The sequence below is a fragment of the Phycodurus eques genome, chromosome 5 (assembly GCF_024500275.1).
Source record: "Phycodurus eques isolate BA_2022a chromosome 5, UOR_Pequ_1.1, whole genome shotgun sequence".
Lineage (NCBI taxonomy): Eukaryota > Metazoa > Chordata > Actinopteri > Syngnathiformes > Syngnathidae > Phycodurus > Phycodurus eques.
The window spans coordinates 11,253,920-11,281,911 of record NC_084529.1 but is presented as its reverse complement, the minus strand read 5'-3'; the positions used below and the strand labels follow the sequence as shown (position 1 = coordinate 11,281,911).

At 41.4% G+C, this 27,992-nt stretch overlaps 1 protein-coding gene across 1 annotated transcript; it reads left to right on the top strand.

Moving 5' to 3' along the window:
* nrn1la (neuritin 1-like a) lies at positions 1 to 27,992 on the top strand. The gene is made up of 3 exons (XM_061677256.1): positions 1 to 58; positions 4,960 to 5,110; positions 26,908 to 27,992. Exons 1-3 carry the CDS (start codon positions 1 to 3, stop codon positions 27,182 to 27,184), a joined length of 486 nt encoding a protein of 161 aa, XP_061533240.1. The 3' UTR covers positions 27,185 to 27,992.

The following is a 27,992-nucleotide window of genomic DNA, read 5'->3' as shown; positions in this document are numbered from 1 at the left end:
ATGAAGTTTGTGCAGCAAGATTTGGAAGATTACCAAGCCTCACGCGAAATAACACTTGGTCAGGTGACAACATGTTTGTCACAGCCTTTTACTTTCATGATGCTCATTGTCAGTCACAGCAGGGAGCTGTGAAAAAAAAAATAATAATAACTTTTTTCTGTGAGTGCTAAACATTTATAGTACTTGCTAAACAGGGACACCCAGGAGAAGATACATTTCCACCAGGCTAAACAATTCCAATTCAGTCAGTGCCAAACTGCACATACAGTAGACAACCACCTCCTTCACTTGGAAATTAAGGAAGAACACACACAATGCTAATTGCAAAATGTTAAAAAGTCGAGAAAAATGCGTTCTTTGGCGCATGCTTCAGAAATCTTCTGGAAGTTATTTTTTGTGGTGTTAATCTGCCCAATCAACTAACAAATGGTAATCAAAAGAAGTTGAGAACCAGATTAATGTTTACATTGATTGACATCCACATTAACATAATCCTCATGCATAATGTAAATACAAAGCTAAGAGCTGGTTAACACAGCTGAGGATGATGACTATGATTTTCTGAGAGTAAGTCTGAAGTATATACTGCTAATATACATATATTCAGCTCTGCACTTTTATTAGGTCTGTTGACAATTATATTTTCAGCATTGTTGCTTTATGCAGCACCATTAATGAAGAGCAACCAATTCAATGAATAATGTCATGAAATTCATCTATCACATAAGAGAACCAACTAACTAAACTAACTAATAGCAATGGATGATAGCAATAGACGGTGTTTAGGCTTGGTTCATGTTTACATGTATGATATATTTGTATAAATAAATGATATACATGTTGAGGTATTTAACTTTTGTCCGAAGACAGAAGCCATAAGGACTTTTTTTTTTAGCAAGTTCAGCTTCAAACAATCAATTGATTGTTGATCATGATCAATCATCATCATCAATTGATCCTAGTTATGCTCGTTAGCACACAAGAACTCAGCTATCCTGTGTTCCACGTTGTACACGTGATGTTCCACATATACTGTAGTGGATTGAAGCCTGATTCCGCCCTTCCGATCAAACAGTAGGGGCCCGATTATCAGATGTCTCTAAAATGAATTATTATGCTGCTGTTTAAGATTATCCTGACCGATTATCTTGTGATTTAAGAGTGATTTTTCCCAACCGATCTGCTTGAAAAACAATTGGGCTGACAATTGTAAATGTTCAACAAGTTAAGTATTTGCGATTACAAATCTTATGTAATGTCAACACCGAGTATGGCCAAGTCTTAGACTCTGTGATGATGACGTGAAACAAAACAAAAGCTAGTTAGGAAGCAACTTGAAGCTTGCACACAGCTGACAACTGCAGCCCGCATTTGGAGTCGCTGTTTCTGAACTGTAAACCATTTTACGCGCCACGTGAGTTTGCATCGTTTATACTGGCTGGAGTCTATATCACACCGCAAGCTAACACGAGCGCCGCATTGCTAACGCTCGCCGAAAAAGTCAACGAAATTGAAAAAAAACACCCTGACTCACCCCTCATTATTCTCGGGGACTTTAACAAAGCTAAACTCAACCACGAACTCCCTAAATACAAGCAGCACATCGACTGTCCTACCAGGGAAAATAATACTTTAGACCACTGCTACACTACGGTAAAAAAACGCATACCGTGCTATACCTCGTGCCGCCCTGGGCTCGTCTGATCACTGCTTAATTCACTTAATACCGACGTACAAGCAAGAACTTAAATGTGCGAAGCCTACAGTGAAAACAGTCAAAAAGTGGACCAATGAAGCAAAGATGGAACTTCAAAGCTGTTTAGACTGCACAGACTGGAGTGTCTTTGAAAATTCAGCCGGCAGCCTGGATGAATATACGGACACTGTCACATCCTATATCAGTTTCTGTGAAGAGGTTTGTGTACCAACAAAATCATTTCGGACATTCAACAACAACAAGCCGTGGTTCACTGCTAAACTTAAGCAGCTTCGCCAAGCTAAGGAAGATGCATATCAGAGCGGGGACAGGGCCCTGTATAATCGAGCTAGAAACCAGCTTACTAAAGAAATTAACATTGCAAAGAGGATCTATGCAGCAAAGTTGGAAAAACAGTTTAGCGCGAACGACTCGAAATCAGTCTGGCGTGCATTCCAATCGCTGACTAATTACAAGCGACGATCCCCCCAAGCTGAGAACAATAGCACACTAGCCAACGACTTGAATACCTTCTATTGCAGATTTGAAAAGGACAGTTTCACTCCACACACCAACCCGGCCGCACCCGCGACCACAACCACACCTCTGACTTCTGCGTTAACCATCCATGAACAGGATGTGAGACGCATCTTCAAACAACAGAAGATTAACAAAGCAACAGGACCGGACCATGTGTCCCCATCCTGCCTCAAAGTCTGCGCGGACCAGCTCGCTCCAGTCTTCACTCAGATCTTTAACAGATCTTTGGAAATGTGCGAAGTTCCATCCTGCTTCAAACGCTCCACCATCATTCCAGTCCCCAAGAAACCTGCAATCTCTAGTCTGAATGACTACAGGCCTGTCGCTTTGACATCTGTGGTCATGAAGTCCTTTGAACGTCTCGTGCTGGACCACCTCAAGAGTGTCACAGGTCCCCTGCTGGACCCCCTGCAGTTTGCCTACCAAGCGAACAGGTCTGCGGATGATGCAGTCAACATGGGACTGCACTTCATCCTAGAACACCTCGACAGTGCAGGGACCTACGCGAGGATCCTGTTCGTGGACTTCAGCTCAGCGTTCAACACCATCATCCCTGAACTCCTTTCAACCAAGCTTCTCCAGCTCAGCGTCTCACCTGCCATCTGCCAGTGGATTTACAGCTTTCTGACGGGCAGGACACAGCAGGTCAGGCTGGGGGAGGCAACCTCATCCACACGCAGCATCAGCACTGGGGCGCCCCAAGGTTGTGTCCTCTCTCCGCTGCTCTTCTCTCTCTACACGAACGACTGCACCTCAGCGAACCCGACTGTCAAGCTCCTGAAGTTTGCAGATGACACCACTGTCATCGGCCTCATCAAGGACGGTGACGAGTCTGCATATCGACAGGAAGCGGAGCGGCTGGAGCTGTGGTGCGGGCGACACAACCTGGAGCTGAACACGCTCAAGACGGTAGAGATGATCGTGGACTTCAGGAGGCATCCTTCGCCACAGCTGCCCCTCACGTTGTCCAGCTGCCTTGTGTCAACCGTCGAGACCTTCAAGTTCCTGGGAATTACAATCTCTCAGGACCTGAAGTGGGCGAACAACATCAACTCCGTCCTCAAAAAGGCCCAGCAGAGGATGTACTTCCTGCGGCTTCTGAGAAAGCACGGCCTGCCACCGGAGCTGCTGAGACAGTTCTACACAGCGGTCATCGAATCGGTCCTGTGTTCTTCCATCACAGTCTGGTTTGGTGCTGCTACAAAAAAGGACAAGCTCCGACTGCAACGGACAATCAAAACTGCTGAAAGGATTGTCGGTAACCCCCTACCCACCATTGAGGACTTGCACGCTGCCAGAACTAAGACAAGGGCGTGCAAAATCCTCTCGGACCGTCTGCACCCCGGTCACCAGCTCTTCCAGCTCCTTCCCTCAGGTAGGCGCTACCGATCAACGCTAACTAGAACTAGTAGACATTCCAACAGCTTCTTCCCTCTTGCGATCAACTTCTTAAACACCTAACCTATAATTCCATTACAACAAGCTGGCAATTTTTTGACTTGAGTTCATTGTCACATTTCTGTGGGGCCAATTATTTATTACTTGTGCACTCACTGTAGTTGTCTCGCCATGCTGCACTATTTGCATATACTGGCCACTCATGCCAGAGTAGCATCTGCTCCATTTGCACACTGATTGAGGAGTATCTGTAACATTTGCACAACCGACATTGTCCCAGATGATCGCACTACTTGTCACTTTAAACCGCATACACTCCTTGAAGTCTCAGCGCCCTTTGCACAATGGTCATTGCACCGGACTATTGCAATATTAGTCGTTCGAACTGCTCTAAGTGCTAGAGGACTCTGCATCTTTTTGCACAATTGTTTTTTGTCAATGTCTTTATGTCCCCAAAGTGTTCTGTAAATTGACTGTTTGTTGTACTAGAGCGGCTCCAACTACCGGAGACAAATTCCTTGTGTGTTTTGGACATACTTGGCAAATAAAGATGATTCTGATTCTGATTCTGATTCTGAACACAAATAGAGGGGCAACTGGTTGTGTAGCGTGTATAATGTGTCATTCACCACAATAGAAACGACAGGGAGACGAGTTTGCAACCGCGATGTAGTTACCAGATAAGCTAACAGTTAGCAAGGCTTGTTTAAATTCTTATTCTACAAAATGTCTTTCTTCTTTGTCTTTTTTTTGGCAGTCTAGATGCCCTTTGGCACAATACTGCCTGTCACAGGTCAGTCCTGGTACTATATCAGAATTTTGGTTTGGGAGAGGAAATCCACAGCTGTTGCTCGAGATATATCACTGTGTGTGTGGTGTGCTGTTTTAGTCATATTGAGTTACAACAAACACTACAAAAGCAGAAAGCAAACATATGGCCATTTTTACCCCTTGTCATGTGTGGACAGTTTTAACATTTTGAAAACATCAAAATGTTAAAAAGCAGTATGTGTGTGCACGGCTTTATCTGCCTTGTTACCACAAGCTGCATTTTTTTGCGTTTTATTCTTCACCCTTGGATGTATTTGGAGTGGTATTCCTTCCATTCAAACAAATCATGTGTGTTTGTTATTACATTATAAATCAAAATCTGATGTATGACAAAAATAATATTAAAAGCAGTTTACATTGTCATTTTATGTACAAATATGATGAAGTCCATCATAAAGAAAACAAAAAGAGAACATACTGTTATTTAATGGATTCTATGTGCTTCAGTCATATAAATTAATATTGTGGTTTTGATTCCTTGTGTGTACTTTCAGTGCTGAGCCCTTGCTCTTTTGCTGCAATTTCAACTAGAAGGTGTCATTTCATCTACAAGGGCTTTGCTCAGTGTCTCATGGCACTGGGCGACAGTCTAACGGACAGCGCGCACAAGGATGAAGACACACATGAGATACACTCCATTTGCAGGTCAGTGCATTTACTCACATAACTTTTTTTGTAAAAAAAAAAACAACAGTCATTTTCACCCAGGCCACCACTAGAAATGACATGACTAGAAATGAAATGACTAGAAAGGACTATACTGACTATACCGATCAGGTCATCTACCATCTTGCTGTATTTTTTTTATATTTTATATTTCGTGTCGACCGGCGACACTCCCATGCACTGCACTCACTGGCGCACGGCAAATGAAGTAATGGAAATGACAGACCAGAAATGATGCACTTTACCTAGCAGTCGGCAAAGTCCCTGCCCCTTTTCGCCCATTTGTAAAAACATAACTGAACATATTATTTTGCATATCTTTAGCAGCAAATAATCATACAATAATCATTGTGTAAAATAAAACAATAATTGCTGCAAAATAACTCATCACGTCTTTCCAGGAACCCTTCACTGCCCAACAAGGTGCCTGATGTAAAATATATGACGTTCAGCACTGAAAAATGCATGTACAAAATGCAGCAATAATAAGGAATTTTCAACAATTGATTCTTCCAAAGAATCCATCTTTTTTCCCCACCTTCAAAAATAATAAAATGTTGTAGAATCACATACAAGTGGCAGCTTAAGTCAAATCAAAACGTTGACTCTGTTGTTGTAATGCAGAATTCCAACATAGGGGCAACAGAAGTCATAGCTACAGGTATAGCTTATTGTCTCATCACGATCTATTATGAGATTCAACACAAAAGCTAAAATATCATCCTTACAAAGATAATAGTGCTCATTTTGATGACACTTAGATAGCTAATAAAGGAAAATGACACTGTTCACAGTCAATGTTTTCAGCAATTACAATGTTATAGAAGTCACCCTAAATGTGTGTGTGTTTGTGTGTGTAGGTGTGTGCGTGTGTTTGTGTGTGTGTGTGTATGTATTAGGGCTACAAAATATTTTGTTTGAGCATTGTCATCGCGATGTACGTGTGGGTAATAGTATTATTGCAGGGTCTGCTGCGATGTTGGTGTTCTGGAATATACAGTGAATCAACTAGAAGATTAAAAGAGACCAACAGAGGGACCTGTTTGGACATGCTAATAGAAAAAATTTATGCCTGCTGCATTTCCTAATTCACTTTTCAGTGTTCATCTCCTCTGGCCTCACTGAGGAAGACACACAGGCCCGTTTGGGCTCGGACCTCCGTGACTTAGCGGGACCGAGTTGGCCAGCGGTGGACTTTGCCGCCGAGGCGGCAGCGGGTCTTGCTGCTGAGCCTGTGGCGGCGCCAAACCTCACGGCGGTGGACTTTGTCACCGAGTGCCGCCCTGGCTCGCTGCTGAGCCTGGCTTCGACCTGGCGATGTAAGCTCGGCGAGCACAGTTTGTCCAGCATGCGCCTTGTCCACCAAATGCGGCTCAACGGGAAAACATAAAGATCTGTGTTTTGAAGTTTTATTTTTCAATGTATTTTATCCGGCGGCACGGTGGACAACTGGTTAGAGCGTCAACCTCACAGTTCTGAGGACCCAGTTTCAATCCCCGTCCCCGCCTGTGTGGAGTTTGCATGTTCTCCCCGTGTCTTCGTAGGTTTTCTCCGGGCACTCTGGTTTCCCCCCACATCCCAAAAACATGCATTAATTGGAGACTCTAAATTACCCGTAGGTGTGAATGTCAGTGCGCATGGTTGTTTGTTTGTATGTGCCCTGCGATTGGCTAGCAACCAGTTCAGGGTGTACCCCGCCTCCTGCCCGATGACAGCTGGGATAGGCTCCAGCACGCCCGCGACCCTAGTGAGGAGAAGCGGCTCAGAAAATGGATGGATGTATTTTATCCTCTTATTTCTAGCCTTGACACCGCATCCAGTAATGGCGGCTCTGTGAATGAAAAAGTAAATGCCTACAGAGGTCTGTCAACCAATCAGTGTTCATCAGCACAGCCCGCCCCCTCTAAGAGTTTCTGTTAGCTCTCAGAAGACCCTATCCGTCAGAAGGAACATAATATATCTTACATACCGTGTTTTTTTTGTTTTTTGTTTTTTCGGTGGGCAAACAGGGGGAACCCAAACTACCAGGGTAGCTAGATATGTTGCTGCAAAGGTTCCTGCGGTGCGAAAGCCCCTTATATGTGCCCAGTAACTGACTGCGACCATTCAAGATTGTAGTCCGTCATTCGTTCAAAGTCAGCTGGGATCCGCTTAGCAATGGACAGATAATAATATTATTAAACTAATACGTACTTGACATGTAACACCCAAGTACACTGAATAAAGTTTGGTTAAGGAACACAGTGTTTACAATGATCCAATACATCATCCATCCATTTTCTACCACTTGTCCCATGCAGCTGGAACCTCTCCCAGCTGACTGTGGGGGAGAGGCAGGGTGGTTGTCAGTCAATCACAGGGCTTAATTTGCATAATTCGCCATTTGAGGAAGTGGGAGGAAACCAGAGAACCCACCCCAAAAAACATACAAACCCCCCACAGGAAGGTTCAGGCAAAGAATTTAATCCAGAACCTTTTGATTGTGAGGCATACATGCTAGCCATGCGCTACATCTTCTACCAGTGATCAACATTTCAAAAATTATTTTATTGCTAAATTACTTGTGGACCACGGCTAGTACTTTAAATTAGATACTTAATCAGCAAGTGAAGCCACTTCGATGGTCACCACATAATGATTTTTCATTTAATTATAGGCTTTTAATTCATTCGGCTAATTTTGACTTGTGCGGTCGTGAAAGTGTCTTTGCCAGTGTATCTTCTTTATTTGCAATCAATGTAGTAAATGTTACTCTTCTGGGGATTCAAAGCAGCGGCATGGTGGTTAGAGCGTCTGCCTCACAGTTCTGAGGTCCGGGTTTCAATCGCCGCCTGTGTGGCGTTTGCATGTTCTCCCCGTGCCTGCGTAGGTTTTCTCCGGGCACTCCGGTTTCCTCCCACGTTCCAAAAACATGCATGGTAGGTTAATTGAAGACTCTAAATTGCCCGTAGGTGTGAATGTGAGTGCGAATGGTTGTTTGTTTATATGTGCCCTAATAGCTCACCTAGAATCAGAATCATCATTATTTGCCAAGTATGTCCAAAAAACACACAAGGAATTTGTCTCCGGTAATTGGAGCCGCTCTAGTACGACAACAGACAGTCAATTGACAGAGAACACTTTTCGAGACATAAATACATTGAGAAAAACAGTCACTGAGCAATAAAGGGTTGCTAGTTATCTGGTAATGCTGGTACAATAATTTTTTTTTTTTGGACAATTGTGCAAAAAGAGTCCTCTAGCACTTAGAGCACTTTGAATGACTAATATAGCAATAGTCCGGTGCAATGACCATTGTGCAAAGGGCGCCGAGACTTCAAGGAATTTATGCAGTTTAAAGTGACTAGTTGCGCGATAATCTGGGACAATGTTAATTGTGCAGATGTTGCAGATACTCCTCAGTTACTGTGCAAGTGGGGCAGATGCTACTCTGGCATGAGTGGCCAGTATTGGTCAACAACAGATATGCAAATAGTGCAGCGTGGCGAGACTACTACAGCGAGTGCACGAGTAATGTGTAATTGGCCCGACAGAAATGTGACAACAAACTCAAAACAAAAACATTGGCAGCATGTTGCAATGGAATTGTCGGTTAGCTGCTTAAGAAGTTGATTGCAAGAGGGAAGAAGCTGTTGGATTGTCTGCTAGCTCTAGTTTGCATTGATCAATAGCGCCTATGATTTTGCACGCCGAGAGGATTTTCCATGCTCTTTTCTTAGTTCTGGCAGCGTGCAAGTCCTCAAGGGTGGGTAGAGGGGTACCGACAATCTTTTCAGCAGTTTTGATTGTCCGTTGGAGTCGGAGTTTGTCATTTTTTGTAGCACCACCAAACCAGACTGTGATGGAAGAACACATAACTGATTCGATGACCACTGTGTAGAACTGCCTCAGCAGCTCCTGTGGCAGGTCGTTCTTTCTTAGAAACCGCAGGAAGTACATCCTCTGCTGGGCCTTTTTGAGGACAGAGTTGATGTTGATCGCCCACTTCAGGTCCTGAGAGATTGTAATTCCCAGGAACTTGAAGGTCGCAACAGTTGACACAAGGCAGCTGGACAGCGTGAAGGGCAGCTGTGGCGAAGGCTGCCTCCTGAAGTCCACGATCATCTCTACAGTCTTGAGCGTGTTCAGCTCCAGGTTGTGTCAGCCGCAACACAGCTCCAGCCGCTCCACTTCCTGTCGATATGCAGACTCGTCACCGTCTTTGATGAGGCCGATGACAGTGGTGTCATCTGCAAACATCAGGAGTTTGACAGCCGGGTGCGTTGAGGTGCAGTCGTTCGTGTAGAGAGAGAAGAGCAACGGAGAGAGGACACAACCTTGGGGTGCCCCAGTGCTGATGCTGCGTTTGGATGAGGTGGTCTCCCCCCCAGCCTCACTTGCTATGTCCTGCCCGTCAGAAAGCTGTAAATCCACTGGCAGATGGCTGGGGAGACGCTGAGTTGGAGAAGCTTGGAGGAAAGGAGTTCAGGGATGATGGTGTTGAACGCTGAGCTGAAGTCCACAAACAGCATTCTCGCGTAGGTCCCTGCGCTGTCGAGGTGTTCTAGGATGAACTGCAGTCCCATGTTGACTGCATCATCCGTGCATCATCCATTATGCTTCTCTTCAAGCTCTCAATGACACGTGCTGTGCTTCTGGAGGCTGACACTTACTTCGCTTGTGGTGTGTATTTGATGAGCACACAACACAGATGATATGATTCAGTTTTACTGTCAACAGATGTGACAGAGCTAATTATTCCTAATTTTTTCACAACCAGTCTTTTTTTCAGATGGGTGCCATGACTGGGTATAAAAGGAGCTTCCCTGAATTGCTCAGTCATTCACAAGCAAAGACGGGGCGAGGTTCACCTCTTTGTCAAGAAAATAGTCGAACAGTTTAAGGACAATCTTCCTCAATGTACAATTGCAAGGAATTTAGGGATTTCATCCTCTACGGTCCATAATATCATCAAAAGGTACCTAATCAAAAACCGACATCAATGTGTAAAGGATATCACCACATGGGCTCAGCAACACTTCAGAAAACCAACGTCAGTAAATACAGTTCGGCGCTATATCCGTAAGTGCAACTTGAAACTCTACTATCCAAAGAAAAAGCCATTTATCAACAACACCCAGAAACGCCGCTGGCTTCTCTGGTCCCGAGCTCATCTAAGATGGACTGATGCAAAGTGGAAAAGTGTTCTGTGGTCCACATTTCAAATTGTTTTTGGAAATTGTGGACGTCGTGTCCTCCGGGCCAAAGAGGAAAAGAACCATCCGGACTGTTATGGACGCAAAGTTCAAAAGCCAGCATCTGTGATGGTATGGGGCTGTGTTATTGCCAATGGCATGGGTAACTTACACACCTCTGAAGGCACCATTAATGCTGAAAGGTTCATACAGGTTTTGGAGAAACATATGCTGCCATCCAAGCAACATCTTTTTCATGGACGCCCCTGCTTATTTCAGCAAGACAATGCCAAACCACATTCTGCACGTGTTACAACAGTGTGGCTTCGTAGTAAAAGAGTACTAGACTGGCCTGCCCGCAGTCCAGACCTTTCCCATTGAAAATGTGTGGCGCATTATGAAGCGTAAACTACAACAACGGAGGCCCTGGACTGTTGAACAGCTGAAGCTGTACATCAAGCAAGAATGGGAAAGAATTCCACCGACAAAGATTCAACAATTAATGTCCTCAGTTCCCAAACGTTTATTGAATGTTGTTAAAAGAAAAGGCGATGTAACACAGTAGTAAACATGACCCAGTCCGAGCTTTTTTGGAATGTGTTGCAGCCATAAAATTCTAAGTTAATGATTATATGCTAAAAACAATAAAGTTTACCAGTTTGAACATTAAATATCTTGTCTTTGTAGTGTATTCAATTTAATATAGATTGATCATGATTTGCAAATCATTGTATTCTGTTTTTATTTATGTTTAACACAACGTCACAACTTCATTGGAATTGGGGGTGTACATCTGATGGGCTCAGTATCTATGCAGTAAATCCTTGCACACAAACAGTATGGTACTTGTTCATGCCCTGACAGAACACTCAAAGGGGCATTTTCTTTCACAATAGAAAACACTGTCTTCATAAAAGTTCCAGTCATATTTAATCTTCGCCATCTTGCCTCTCAAGATCAGCACAAACTTGTAGCAACGTCAACAAATGTTCACAGCTAACGCTAGACTGCTGCACGTTTCTCGTGCTTACTATACCTGTCAAAATAAAATTATTGGCAAACTAAAACTCCAATATCAGATGCACATTATAATTCTTATTCTTATTTATTCTTATTCTTATGCTGTTCAGGGTCACGGGTGAGCTAAAAGCTATCACAGCTGACATTGGGTGAGAGACGGGGTGTAATGGTCACCAGACATTCGCAGGGCACTCACTGACGAACAACCGTTCACACCCACATTCAAACTTTAAGGAAAATTAGTCATCAGCAATCACCCAGTACGTTATGTTTTGGAATGTGGGAGAACATTCCAATTTCCTCACAAAGAGGTCAAAGTAAAGGTTCAAACGCACAACCGTTCACTGTGAGGCCGACATGCTAACTACAAGCGCAACCATACTGTATTTAACACGCAAGTGACTGAATCTTATAATGGCTGGGCAATTGTTACAATGTATAAATGTTTGTAACCAGATAACCAAAAAAGAAAGAAGGAAAAGAAGAAAAAAGAAGGTTGATAACAGGAGTGACTCTTATTGATTTGGTTGTACTTGCAGTAGTTGGATGCTATCCAAGCCGTTATCTTCCGCTGGCTTGCAAGCTTTTGCTATTGTTGTTTATTTTCCCAGGGTATCAAGAATGACTGCACACCACTTGTCTTGTTGGTAGACAAGTGACACAAAGGTCCTGTTTAAACACCCACATGCTGAGTTGCTGGGAAAGGAAAACCTGCTGTGCACATCACTTTTGTCGTTTACCATTGAGATTTGGATTTGCTCATATGATCGCAAGATTGGTACCAGTCAACAATCAATCCATCCATTTTAAGAAATGATAAGGTAAGATAACCTTGATTAGTCCCACAATGGGGATATTTTGCATTTTTTTCAGCAGCAATAGTGGAAACAAGAAATAAAATCTAGCATAGCAAGAAATAAAATATAGCATTCACTCTACCACTAATCCTGTTCAGGGATTGCCTGCCAGCCAGCCAAAGCAGCAATTATGAAACTTTGACATCGTAAAGCTCTTCTGTCTTAAGAGAAATCGCAGATTTAATTAACAGGACAACAGCTGACAACTGTCCATCCATCCATCCATCCATCCATCCATCTGTAAATAATTTGCAAGTGTACATTATTCTAGACCAGTGGTTCTTAACCTGGGTTTAATCGAACCCCAGGGTTTCAGTGAGGCAGTCGCTTGGGTTCGACGGAGGACTCATTTCTACACTGCATTTTGCAAATGCAAGGGAGCGTCAAAATTGGCGTTTACCATTGCAGCGCTGCGCCTCGAGTTGATATGCTTTTTCTTTTTTAAACTATCTCTATTTAACAACATTTCAACGATACAATTGACTTGAGTAGCATTGCTGTGCCGTCAGACAGCGCATCCAAAAATAAAAAACAGCCCAAAAAATTTACTCTTACCAATGAACCCTTTTCGAGTACTCAGTGTTGGGGGTGTGGCTTTACGACAGTCGGCCAATCAGGTACCAGTTTCAAAGGAGCCACACGTGGCTACTTATGCATCCGTTCGTACATCGTAACTGTTACTGCTAATTTTGGAAGCTCTGTTTGTTGTCGATTGAAGGAAGACGCATTGCTGAAAAACTCGTGGTTGTTACAGCGCAAATCTGACTGCAAAAGTGTTTTCAGCGTTGAAAATAATACCTTTATAGGATTCTGACACGATAGAAAACTACAGTATATGGATGTGATTCACCATTATTATTCTTGTATTCTGACAATGCGCTTGCTGTCAGTGTGACCCAGAAAATGAGATGGCTCGAGTGCACAGCGCCTTTGTTTGTTGTTTAATGCTAGCAAGCTTAGTTAGCTCGGTGGCAACCATCGTAGTTACGAACTCAAAATCACTGGACGATATCAATTTCAGCAAGTGCTGGCGATTATATGCTAACTGACTTTGGATATTGACTATTTTCAGTGTTATTTATAAGTAAGTACATATTACTAGTATTTTGGTGAAAATATCAATGACTGTCTCAAAGAGCAGGCACTGCCGACATTGCCATTAACTTGTGCCGTAGCAGTTTGCAAACCTTTCTCGGGTCTACATATAATCAACAGTACAAATAATAGATTAGTACAACACATAGTACATCAATACAGTAGCTACACGTGATTCATTGATTCAATAGTTACTCACAATACATGCTACAGACACCAACTAATAATTTGATATGAAATCAAATACTGTTAAAATAAAAAAATGTAATACTCAAGCAACATCTGTCAGATAAAAATAATATCAAGTGGATATAATAAAACAAAATAGCAGACTTGTGAAACTCGCAGTGAAACTTGTGAAACCCACATCCAGCCCGCCACATCAGTTTATGTGGCCGGCAAAAGCAAATAATTTGTGTCAACTTCCATGATTCTTGCTAAAATCTGGACCAAAATTTCATATCATAATATGTAATAAATAATAAAGTTGAGATATTGCAAACATTTTTTTGTTACCAAACCCCTTTTTACAGTAACTTACAATAGTTGAACAAACCATTTTTCTTGACTTCTAATTTGAAAACTAGTTATCCAGCATTTTGTTGTTTATTATATAATACAATGATTGTTTCACGGTCATAATGTCCCTCTGAGTGAAACATCAGAGGGCCATTATGACACCACTGATATCGAGTATAAGGGCATTAAAGTATCAATCAGAGTTTTTTTTTCTTTGAGCTAAATTGCTTTTCTCCACACACAGTGTATCTTTCTGATGTAATTTTATTTTCCATAAAATTCTGAGTCAGGCAAAATGTCACTAAACCACAGACTGTGATTTAATTGAGCATCCCAAAAAATAGTGGAGGTATTTCAGTTTATGTGATCAAGTTAACTCAGAAACCTTTTTTTTTTTTTTTTTTTTTTTTTACTGTAATATACAGTACTTTGTCAGACCCCCTGACAAATGGAAATTGAAATAACATCTTCAGTGGCTCACAGTTATTTCTTTCAGCAGCGAGTCCTTGCACTGATGCCGCTTTTAACCTCTCTTTGTTTGCACCGGATGCCGCGATTTGAAGATGTACATCTCTCGTCAGGCGGCACGGTGGCCGACTGGTTAGAGCGTCAGCCTCACAGTTCTGAGGACCCGGGTTCAATCCCCGGCCCCGACTGTGTGGAGTTTGCATGTTCTCCCCGTGCCTGCGTGGGTTTTCTCCGGGCACTCCGGTTTCCTCCCACATCCCAAAAACATGCATTAATTGGAGACTCTAAATTGCCCGTAGGCATGACTGTGAATGCGAATGGTTGTCTGTTTGTATGTGCCCTGCGATTGGCTGGCAACCAGTTCAGGGTGTACCCCGCCTCCTGCCTGATGACAGCTGGGATAGGCTCCAGCACGCCCGTGACCCTAGTGAGGATAAGCGGCTCAGAAAATGGATGGATGGATGGATCTCTCGTCACTGTAATTTCCCCACTCTCCTTTCAGTTACCACGACATTCCTCTATATCCTGTACCTATCGGTCGTTCCTCGCACTTCTATTTATACATACCTCTTTTATCCATCTTCTGAAGACATGCTACCGACTAAGGTAAAGATCTACAGGCTGACAGTCTTGGAAAAGGATCACTGATTTGCAGTGCAGTGTTTCTGTCAAATAAAAATTGTACAGTCCTAAAGGAAGTGAATGAAATCATCTCAGTGGATGGCACAGTAGATCTCAGTCAAAATTGTCTGTAGTGTGAAGCTGACTGTTGAACAGCAGGGACTAGGAGTTGCACTCCTTGCAATACATAATGATGGCGGGTTTACACTCAAGCACACTTAATCTGCCAGGTTAGGTATTCTTTTTTTCAAGATTACTCGGCATACACAAACTTTAACTATGCATATACTGTATGTCCTTCAGTTTGCTTGTATAACTCTTAAAAAGAAGTCCAACCGATGATGAAAGCATGTGGTATTTTTGTTGGAATGGGCCACATTCTCAACAAGAAGACTTGAATGTGCAGATGGCCCTCACCAATGTTTTGGTAAAAATTTTTTTAGTTATTTAACTTTTATTTTATTTATTCAGGTAAGGCAATTGAGAGCAGATTCTCTTTTGAAATGCTGAGCTCTGTGCAGACTGCAGAGTAAAACAAGGCGAAATGAAAGCAAGTACAAATGAATATTGTACATATACAAGTACAACAGACTGTATAATGTGATATACACAAACTGTACACCAAAGAAAACACATAACATACTGTACACAAAACATAATACATTACAATCACAAATGACCAGAAAAATGTTCCTCTCCAATCAAAATGCACCATAGCTCCCTTTTCACTGGCACGTCACTTACAGGAGGTGCAGTTTTATTCCTTCTTGATGCACATGTTCTTTAATTAAAGCTGTCAGAGATGAGAAAGAGGAAATCTGAAATGTTCTTTGAGAAGATGTCGTGATCACAGCCTGCATGACATCACTCACGTTCACTATAACTTGAGTTTGAAAGCAAGTTGCAGTTTTCTAACAGCTGAAAGTTTGTCCTCTGGCAAGCAACACATAGACAGAAACATTAGTTACAATTTTCTTGTCCCATGCCACTAATTTCTGTAGCTTCACTGAAATTTCTAGCACTGACTCTCATTCCTCATCTCCTCCGAGACACACGCGCCCCACCAACGTGGACCCGCTCTTCAGAGCTGTACCGCAGACAGTCAATCATCCATTCATCCATCCATTTTCCGTACGGCTTATCCTCACTAGGGTCACGGGCGTGCTGGAGCCTATCCCAGCTGACTATGGGCGAGAGATGGGGTACACCCTGAACTGGTCGCCGGCCAATCACAGAAAGTCCATCAGCACCACCATTTTTCACTCAACAAAAACAAAAACAGGACTGATTGCAAAAATGCAGCCCAATGAGGTGCAATGAGGTACCATCCCAGTTAGGTAGCAACAATCCAAAAGCGCCAACTTTTTCCACTCTCAGTCACAGAAATCGCTGTGTGAAGTTGCAAAATAACAAGCGCTGATACTTTCCTCCAGTGAATATCATGGCGAAAAACATCAAAAACAGTCCACAATGGGTCCACACTGCGTACATTGAACATTTAATAGCAAAAAACGGTTGGAAAATTACAAATTAAAGAGGAAAGTTAGCGGAACTCTTGTAGCAAGCCGCCAACTCAAAAGGCGTTGTCTTCGAATCCAAACAACCTGAGAAGAATCTTGTTAGTGGCTGTACGTTGTAACACATTGTCTCACCGCTTGCTATTACAATTTAGGGCTGCATTTACAGTACATGCTGCACTTTGGAACCTCCAAAGTTGAACACAATCTGTTACGAAATGCTTTCAAAGCTCGAAATAATCTTGTCTTGGGTCGGGCCATTATGAAACCTTTATTAACTGTACAGACACAGTATTTTATTATTGTTAACTGTCATACAACGGCAAAAAGATGGTTCACATCGCACCAGTGCATCACACACATCGATATAAATCGTTAAACCAATAAAACAATCTTGGGCTGATTTACGAAGATCCCAACTAGCGGGCGCCAAATTGGGTCGTCACTCACGCTAACAAATGGCAACAGGTGTAAAACTGTTGAAGACTGCCGTATTTAAAAGCCAGTTTTGCTCTTTAGGAAGTGCTGATGGTTTTCCTCATGGAACATTTGTGAGAACACCGCAAGTACAAAATGAAGTTTGAAGTGAAAGAAATGGAAGATAAACTGGAAGGTAAAGAAACATTACTGAGTTACAGAAAATCAAACGCTCTGGGAAGCCAGCAACCACTTACCGTAAATGCCATGTTTTGTTTGATTGAACTTTTCACCAGTGCGTGGAAATTGGATGCATCTGCCCATCCTGTGTAACATAAGCGTTTAAAACTTGGGACAGCTCACCCAAAAAGCTACAAGGCCAAGACGCACAGAAACGGAGAGTTGAAAGGTTTTTTTTGGATGTCTTGCAAAAGAAAATACACTCAGAACGATTCATTTGATGCTTGCTGATGGCGATATGCTCAGGTCTTCTGTGATGACGCCAAAGTTTTGTCCAACTAGGAAGGCATAATTTTCTTGATAATTGTGGTAGACTTCCTAATTGTACGACTTTAGGGTCATTTGACTTCAGAGGCTACAATGTTGATGCGCCTTATTTACTTTACTGGAAAATTACTTTGGAAATGTAGTTTACATTTACAAGTTACCCTGTTCAAAATGTAATAACAGTGTAATTATTTCCATTAATTTATCAACGTAAGAAAATGAATTACACGGTACGGTGAATGACCGGTTAGCACATCTGCCTCACAGTTCTGAGGTCCGGGGCTCAAATCTGGCCTCCCCTCTGTGGAGTTTGCATGTTCTCCCCCGTGCCTGCGTGGGTTGTCTTTGGGTGCTCTGGTTTCCTCCCACATTCCAAAGTCATACACGGTAGGCTATTTGAAGACTCTAAATGATCTGTGGGTGTGAATATGAGTGAGAATAGTTGTTTGTCTACAGTATATTTGCCCTGTGATTGGCTGGCGACCAGTTTAGCGTTTACACCGCCTCTCGCCCGAAGTCAGCTGAGCTAGGCGCCAGCACACCCACGACCCTAGTGAGGATAAGCGGTACAGAAAATGGATGGATGGATGGATAATTAATTACATTTGATTATTGTATATTTGATTACATTTCCCTAATTTGGAATTAATGTATCATCAGGACCCTTGGGTGTTTCCTCAAACAAAAAGTGGATGAAAACCATAGATTATTATTTTGGAATTAACCACATATGTATTTTTTACACAAATAATAATCTGGTAACAAAACATGATGAAATGTAAATAAATAATAAAATAATGTGTTTGTTGCATTATACTACATATGAATACATATACTGTACATACAGTGTATAAGTGTACAGCATGTGGAAATCATGATATCATGTTGACCTAATGAAAAATGTGCACAATTCAGCTAATATCGCTTCATATGACAACCCAGATAAGTGATTGTTCCATAAAAAAGTCCAAAATAATAAAAATTAAACTGTTCAAAAGTCAATGTTCTCTTATGTGTTCAAAGGTTTAACTATAAATTACGAGTCTTACCTGGTCTAACCTTTTCAAAATATCAGATAAACTAACAGATTGCACCACAAGGTGGTGCTTTGAGATCATCCAGTCATCCATCCATCCATTTTCTGTACCGCTTTATCCTCACTAGGGTCGCGGGCGTGGTGGAGCCTATCCCAGCTATCTTTGGGCGAGACGCGGGGTACAGCCTGAACTGGTCGCCAGCCAATTGCAGAGCAGCTTTGAGATCAGAGTTGGGAAAAATATGTCATGTTTGAGACTAAGGGAGAATGGCACATGAACAGAGAGAACCAATCACAAGTGTCACCTTGTGATTGAAACATTTTGGTTTTGCAGCTGTTTTTTCAAATCTTACTAAAATTGTGGAAATTTACAAAAACAACTGTAATTTAATTACTCATTTTCTCCCAATAATGTAATAGATTACAATTACATACATTTTGTTATTAAATTACATTACATGTAATTAGTTATCCTTCTTCCTAAGGCAGCCAACACAAGAACAAAAAGGAGCAGGGGTTCAAACCAACAGGAAGGTCTTCAGTTGTTCAAACTGTATCATGTGGTGGAAATTGTTGTTAAGGGAATGATTCACACTGCTTCCCAACAAGAAAAAATATCTTCAAAAGCCTAATTTTAGAGAATATTTGTGTGTTACCGTGACCCTACAGCCCACCCATATAGCACCCCTTCACTATTGTTCAGTTGGTTCTATTCCTTGAGGTACCAATTAAAGCACTTATCCTGAAAGCCAGCCACTTTAGCGGGAGTGGGCCTAATGTAATGACAGAGGTGTTAAAACACTCACAAAACCCACTTGTCACATACACACTTTCCCCCAAGCTGTCTTCCTAATGTTCCTAACATACATTTTCTTTCTCTCTGAGCAGTTTCACTCTCTTCTACTTGTTCTCGCTTCCAATTCCACCTGTACTACACTTTTCCATCCTTCCTCCTTCTTTCTGATGACATGTTTATGTGTTTTATGTCACAGACAGAGGCACCTAATGAAAACACAGACTGGTTAAGCTAAAGTAAGTTTACACTTACTAAGAAAGTGCAATTTGCATGTAGGCCAAGGCTGCACCATTGTCAAAGGCATCCCAGGAGTGCAGCACTGCTTTTATTCCTCATCTTCACAATAGCTATTGTGCAGTTGTAATCTCTCTTGGTGGCTACAGATCAGGAGGGGTCAAAAGGAAATATTCGGGGCTAAGGATGCACAATAGAATTAAACAGTGACCTTTTGCTGTGCGGAAGAAAGAACGGGAGAGGCACTGATGAAAAACAGTTGCTGTGTGACAACAAGGCAAAATTATATATCTTATAATATAGCTTAAAGGTTACTTGTCCACTGTAATGGCAATAGTAAAAATTGCAAAATAAAACAGAGAATTTAATTATGAACCATTAAACACTGATTTAATCATGTGTATTCACACCCTGTTTAAACTGCTGACTAAAATGTTTTAATAGATAAAGCTCTGTGTGGGTACAATTATAACAGTATGGTCGAGCACAACTAGTAAAAGTTACCTGGAGATGCTAACCAACTATATATTTCCACCACTAGCTGCTGAGGATGGTGACAACCTACAGGAAAGTTTTATATTAATTACTCAAATCTACTGATACAAATAAGTATCTCGAACTTAGTATCTCAAATAGTGCTGTTGATTAAAGCACCCAAACACCTTTGAGGTCACAGTATTTCTTCCAGTCGAGGAAAATAACTGCAAGAACAAAGCTCAGAAGAGGGGTTTGGAAGTTTTAGAATGACAGGAGTTGGATGTTAGCAGCAGTAGAGCAGAACTCTCTTGAGGTTTTAGTCTTGTTGGAACCAGCTGCTTGTCTGTTAAGTGTCCTCACAGTGATTCTGCTGTTTGCGCACCACCTGTGACTTCAAGCTAACACACACAGACACACACACACACACACACACGCATGCGCGCACACTGATGGAAAAACATACAAAATGGGCTAATGCAAAAAAATGAAAATAAAAATAAAATACACATTTATACTCAACACCTCCATCTGCTGCTCCTCCCATAGCAAGGAGACAACAATCCTCCCTGAACCAGTGGCAGACTGCTGCAATGTTTAAGTCCTGGACCTATTCCAAATTTGTGTATGCACACATGCCTACGTGTCTGTGTGTGTGAGATGACAAACGAGTCCCCAAATATGACATGTGAAAAGTGAAACGTTTCAGTCTTATACATGCAACCTAATGTAGCACCTGCACGATCCAAGTGAGATCCAAAACAAGCACATTATTGAAATAATTTTCCTTTACAAAGATAAGTTTGAAATTATTCAGTCGGGGTGGTTTTATTCTAACAACCTCATTGTTTTTCGATGATATTATGATGATTTGAACTTTTTAATTTAGTTCTTGGTGTTCTTCCAGTTAAAACTCTACACTGGAAATTTAAAAATGCAAATTTAACACCCTCAGTTGAAATCAACAGTTGCCCATAATTTATATGGCAACCACTGGTTCAGAGTTAACTCAACACTTACATTATTAAAATCACCTCCCACAAATTTAACCCTGAAATTTTAACACTCCAAAATTTGCAGTGCACTTTAGAACATATCTCCCACATTCACTTCATTTTGAAAACTTAAGGGTACATTTCTGCCTAACCGAGTCTGATTGATGTGTGCTGATCAAAATTGCATTGGGTCATTAAAATTTGAAATATGCTGCATCTCATACAATATATTAATGCAGTAATTTGAGAATATCAGTAGCTCTGTGGAAGCATTTAATTTGAAAGCTAATAGCATCTGTCACAGAGAGCCATTATTGCATTTACACTTTCATTACAATATATCCTAAACATTTTGAAACATTCTGGTGCTAAATGTGTCGAGTAACAGTCGTTTATGATGTTCTGTGTGTAAGACACTCCTGAAAAAAGGAAGATTTGCAGTCTTCCAACAGCAACCATTTTTAATGGAGCAAACAATGTTTACAGTATATGGTGTGTGAGAGAAAGCACAACTCAGTGTTCTGCGCGGACGCTGGAACTCTTAGTGAATTGAAGCATAGTTAGTGAAATGAAGCAAAATTTAGAGAAAACCTGAAAATTTTTTTATATATAAAGTCACCATTATGCCATGATGCTGTGTAGTTCTATACCATTGCCAACTACGGGCACTCTATACATGACTGCTGAAGACAACTGTTTGCGGTGGGATTTGTTTGGGGGTATAAGGGCATATTATATGGGGTGTATGGTTTTGCACGCCACATTTTTCAGCTTTGTATTTGAAAAAAAAATTGTGTTGGTCAATTGCATGAAATCCCAATAAAAGACATTATTTACGTTTGTGGCAGAAATGTGACAAAATGTGGAAAAGCTCAAGGAGTATGAAAAATAACGACTTATTTTGCAATCCACTGTATTTGGGATGTAAATTAAAAAGCTCTTTAAAAGTGAAAAAGTTTAAAAAGTTGCTTTGGTATCAGTAATGACAGTAGTGCATGAGCCCGCAAATATTCAACAACACAATCCATCCATCCATCCATTTTCTGTTCCACCTATGGCAGCTATCTTCGGGCGAGAGGAGGGGTACACCCTGAACTGGTCGCCAGCCAATCGCAGGGCACACATAAACAAACAACCCTTCACACTCACATTCACACCTACGGGCAATTTAGAGTTTTCAATCAACCTACCATGCATGTTTTTGGGATGTGGGAGGAAACCGGAGTATGCGGAGAAAACCCACGCAGGCATGGGGAGAACATGCAAACTCCACACACGCAAGGCTGGGATTTGAACCCCGGTCTGTGAGGCAGATGTGCTAACCAGTCATCCACCGTGCCGCCCACAAGACAATCCATACAATTAAATCTCTGAAACTATATGCAACTATAAACACAATACAACTTATATCTCTACCTCAAATAAGTAATGTATGAAACCAGTACGGTAAATGCCTAATTACACTACTGACTGCTTAATTTGTTCCTTATTTGTGTTGTACCAAGTGAACAACATCACTTTGTCATGTTAATGATCTTAAAATGTGATTTTCATTGCCACTAATCTCCACGGAAGGTTTTTAAATGCCTCTTTTTTTTCCTTTTTTGCCTATTTTGAGTTTTTTTTATTTTTATATCAGAACCATCTGCTTCCTCAGAACCTCTCTCTCTCTCTCTTTCTTTCTCTCTCTCTCTCTCTCTCTCTCTCACTCTCTCTCTCTCTCTCTTTTTCTCTCTTTCTCACTCCTACCTCCCTCTCATGGCCTTGTCATCACTCTCACAGTTTCTCCTGTGGGAACAGATAGCCAACATTGTGTTCGGATGCATTAACGACCATTTGTAGTCAGACTGAGCTCTCGAGATCTTGCTTGAAGGTCATTTAAATAAAAACTTATACTAATAAAATAACAAAAGGTCGCTTTGAGAGATATTCCACTCTCTGTTCTCCTTTTTGACCTCAATATACTTTCGAATTGTTGCTTTTCATATGCACCCTCTGGAACCTATAAATAAAGATTTTTCCTCATTCTTTCATTTATCTTCCGTACCGCTTGTCTTCACTAGGGTTGCGGGCGTGCTGGAGCCTATCTCAGCTATCTTTGGGCGACAGGGAGGGTACACCCTGAACTGGTCGCCAGCCAATCCCAGGGCACACATAGACAAACAACCATTTGCACTCACATTCACACCTACGGGCAATTTAGAGTTGCCAATTAACCTACCATGCAATTTTTTGGGATGTGGGAGGAAACCAGAGTGCCCGGAGAAAACCCACATAGACACGGGAAGAACATGCAAACTCCACACAGGCGAGGCTGCATTTGAACCCGGGTCCTCAGAACTGTGAGGCAGCTGTGCTAACCAGTTGTTCACCGTGCCGCCTATTATTAATTATTATTATTATTATTATTATTTGTGCCCTGCGACTGACTGGCGACCAGTTCAGGGTGTAGTCCGCCTTTCGCCCGAAGTCAGCAGGGATAGGCTCTAGCGCCTGGCAACCTTAGCCAGGATAAGCGGTGTTGAAAATGGATGGATGGATTATTATTATTATTATTATTTTACCTGTTTTCCTCTTTGAAATGTCCTAATGACAGATGCCACTGTAACTCTGCTAAGATTTGGCTGAACTCTTAGTCCAGCCTCCCTCAGCGTCAGTCTGTGGTACACGACATGGTCAATCAGTTGTGCGAATTTCATTTGATCAATTTGGTCCTCTTCTTCTTTGGTCTCCTCCTGCTTCAGGTCTTCCTTCTCCTATGTGGATTCCCACTCTCACCCTCACTCTTCTTCTTCTGACGCCATTTTGGTTGAAGACAGGTGAACTCACCTGTTGCATTTTTGTAGTGCTTAGACCTGATTTGTGTGTCTCCAATTAAGCAGTTATTTGTTTGGGCCCCTGTTGGCTTTGTTTAACCGATAGGTGGACGTGCTCTGATGTTACATGAAACATCTACTTTAGTTCCAACTACATTACCTCACAAACGTCAGTACATGCCTCACATTTTGTAAATATTGTATACATCTTTTCATGGAACAAGACTGAGGAAGTCAGACTTCGCTACAACATAAAGTAGTCAGTGTTGTAGTCTTGTTAGTGTAGTTTGTGTGGCTGTGTGTAGTCTTTTTTTGTGTAAATTTACTGTCTCCGCTAAATAACAGAACACACAATCATTAATGTCTAAAATGCTGGTAACCAAAGGGAATACGCCCTAAGTAAAAATGTTCAAATGGGGCCAAATTGGCCATTTTCCCTCCCCAGTGTCATGTGACTCATGAGTGTTACAAGGTGTCAGTTACATTGACTTAGTTACTTTACTGATTACTAGAGCTTAAAAGTAACTTAGTTACTTTACTGATTACTTTACATACACAATTAACTAAGTTAGAAAAAAGTAAATTTTTAGTTACTTTCAGCAGGTGCCAAGTGGCAGGAATATAACTTATCCACAGTACAAAAAAAGCATTAGCTCAACAGAACCCATTACTTGGTTATATACGCCACACAAGTTACAGAATGATGTCATCAACGTGAACCAATAACTTAAATATTAGTGTAGTTGAAGCCACATTTAATCAGCAACTTAGTGCAGACTTAACATGCCAAATACAGTAAGTACATAAACATGTAAACAAGTACATCATTCTCAGTACACTTAACTGAACTATAAAAACTCTTAACTGACAGATAGATGCCGATTATGGTCAGTGTAGGCAACTGTGTGTGTGTGTGTGTGCGTGTGTGCGTGCGTTTGTGTTTGCGCGTGTATTGGTCGTATACACACACACACGCGCACACACACAATTCCTCCTACCATAGTAATTTTGTTGCCAGCTGTTTAGATATAAATGGCTATGGGTTGAGATATTTTGAGGGTACAGTTAATTTACACTGTTATACAAGCTGTACTTTGACTACATTGTAGTAAAGTATGATTTCTACAGTGTTGTCCCATGAATAGGTATCATAAACTATGTACAAAAAATGGGAGGGGTGTTCTGACATTTGTGTTTATGTGTCTGCATTATGAGCTTCCAGGACATTAACTCCAGCTCCAACGTTGCGTTGCGTCTGTAGAGAGAAGTCAATTTTAGTGAGGGGAATCTCAATCACCAAACTGTTTTCTTGTTTTTGTTGTTGTTGTCCATCTAGAGTTTTTTTTATAGATATGGGCTCATCTTGCTATTTAGGTTGCTGTGCACCAGATCCCCAAAAGAAAGTTATTGACTAAAACTATAAGTTATATATCAATTTATCCACAATATGTGCAAAATCAATGATGAGCAACAATCATGTTTCTAAAAAATATATAATTTATCGAACAAAGACGTATAACTTTTTTTCTTTTTTTTTTTTAAAAAAGCAAAGTTAAGTTGTTTGTTGTTTTGGCCATGTCAGTAGGTATACCTGCACAATGTTTGGAATGCCATTACAAAAGCGGTATCATCAATTTATATTTTGAACAATTGTTATTATTTATGGGAAAAAAAATTTTCATTAAATTCTTTCTCCAGAGCAGATACATATATTTACAATATCTTCAAAAGACACATCAAAGTCTTGAACTGAAATAGAAATGCGGGACAAGATTCCCTTCTTTCATCATCTTGACTCAGGCAGTACAGAGCCCATCTGATATCCATCCATCTATTTTCCACACCGTTTATATTGTTCAGCATCAAAGGGGAGCTAGAGCCTATCCCAGTTGAATTGGTACACCCTGGACTGATCACTAGGATTTTGCATTATTACAAGTAATCCATGTTGGGTCAAATTGATGCCACCAAAAATCTTTATTTATTGTATTAGCAATCTACTGGATTAAAAAAAATCAAATATCAAAACAAAATTTAAAAAGAAATGAATCACCTTAAGTGTAAAACAGTAAAAACACTTTTTCACTAACTTTAAAGAGCACCCACAAAGGCATGATGCGAAGCTGATTCGTGTTGCAGTAGCGCGTTATGCATGTCAATTCTTAATACTCTTGATTTTTGTGCCCAAAAAAAGTTACACAGCATAATGTAAAATCAATAATCAGGATCAGAATCATCTTTATTTGCCCAGTATGTAAAAAAAACCCAGAAGGAATTTGTCTAGTAGTGCAATCATCTGGAACAGTGACAATGGTGCAAATGGTGGAGATAGTTCTCAAGCACATAAGTGGCCAGTATTGGTCAACAACAGATATGCAAATAGTGCTGAATGACAAGACTACTACAGTGAGTCTAACAATGAGACTAACAATGTAGAAGTGTCCCGACAGAGATGTGACAACAATCTCAAGACAAAATTGGCAGCATGTTCCAATGGAAATGTAAGTTAACAGTTTAGGAAGAAGAGGGAAGAAGCTGTTGGAATGTCTGCTTGTTTTAGTTTGGATTGTTCGATAGCGGAGGTCACTGATGGTGCAGTGGTACACTCGTAGATTCAGTTCCCACTCAGTGACGGTGTGAATGTGAGTGTGAATGGTTGTCCGTGTCTATATGTGCCCTGCGACTGGCTGGCGACCAGTTCAGGGTGTAGTCCGCCTTTCGCCCGTAGTCAGCTAGGATAGGCTCCAGTGCCCCGCGACACTAACCAGGATAAGCGGTGTTGAAAATGGATGGATGGATGGATGTTCGATAGCGCCTACCTGAGGGAAGGAGCTGGAAGAGGTGGTGACCAGGATGTGGAGGGTCCAAGAGGATTTTGCATGCTCTTGTCTTAGTTTTGTCAGTGTGCAAGTCCTCAAGGGTGGGTAGGGGGCTACTGGCGATTTTCTAAACGCTTTGCCTCAACTTACAGACAACACTGAAGTCTCACTTCTTTGAATGGACCTGGATTTTTAAATGAGAGGCGAAAAAGAAGTGAAAATTTGCCTAAGAATGCCCAGAGTTAGGGATTTGGCCAAATTTTGTATGAAGTTGGTCAAAACACATGATATTTTAGAAGATAACAGAGTGTATGAATTGCTTTCCTTTATCCCATCAAACACATGACATATGAGACGCATTTTGGTAATTCTTTCAAACCAATTCTTCCATGTTCTTCTTTTTCTCCTCAGATCATGGGATGACTTTCATGACTGCGCCAATGTGGCGATGGCCAGCTGTCCAGAGGAAGCAGCGACCGTCTGGGAATCTCTCCGCCAAGAATCCAAGAAGATGCAGTTTTCAGGAAACCTCTACGACATGTGCTCCAACCGCAACAGTCACACATTAACCTCAGGGTCCCACATCCAAGGAGAGCTCAACCAAGAGTCTCTAAGAGGGCGAGTCAGTCGTTTGGCAGCCTCCTACTACTTTACCATGCTTCTGTCTCCTCTGTTGCTGCTGTTTTGAACAGAACTGCCTAAACACAATGGGACTTGTGCAAATATGAACTTTGTGCATTTTCACCTCCAACCTTCCTCACTGTCCCCCTTTTCCTAAACACCAGAAGAGAGGAATGCATGCTTTCTTTCTGAATTTCCGTAATTCTATTTCTTACTGATTTAAACTGGCGTTAGCTGAGACTTGTACATAGTTAAGACAAAAAAAAGAAAAGCCATGTATCACCTATCTGTCTTTATACTTTCATTTGTCATATAAAGTACAAGCTTGTAACAAAAGCTGGCCAAAAAGGACAGCGCATGGGCCCATATCCAATGTCCTGTTCAGGTTCATCCAAAACAGCAGACAAGACTTTTGCCTTTATGTTACTGGCTTTTAAAAGAAATTTTTTCAAGACTAACTCCAAGGATTTTCACAGTGTGTAGAGTGTACAGCTTATCTTGACTTTAAGGTGCATGTTTCAATATCAAATACAAAAAGCATGATATACTGTACATTGGTTTAACTGCAAGGCTCTTTTCCTTGATGCTCAGCCCTTATATACTACAGATGAGGTGGAGATGAGAGCTATGAGATTTATCCAATTGATAGCACAGAGCAGCAGTGATTAGCACATTTGCCTCAGTTTGAAGATTCGGCTTCCTCGCCACATTTCAAAGACAAGCATGTTAGGTTCATTGATGACTTTAAATTGTCTTAATGTGTGGATGTTAGTTTGAATTAATGTGCTGGTGACCAGTCCAGGGTGTGCCCCCCTCTCCCAAAGTCATCTTGGATTATTTTTAGATGACCCACAATCCTAATGAGAACAAGTGAC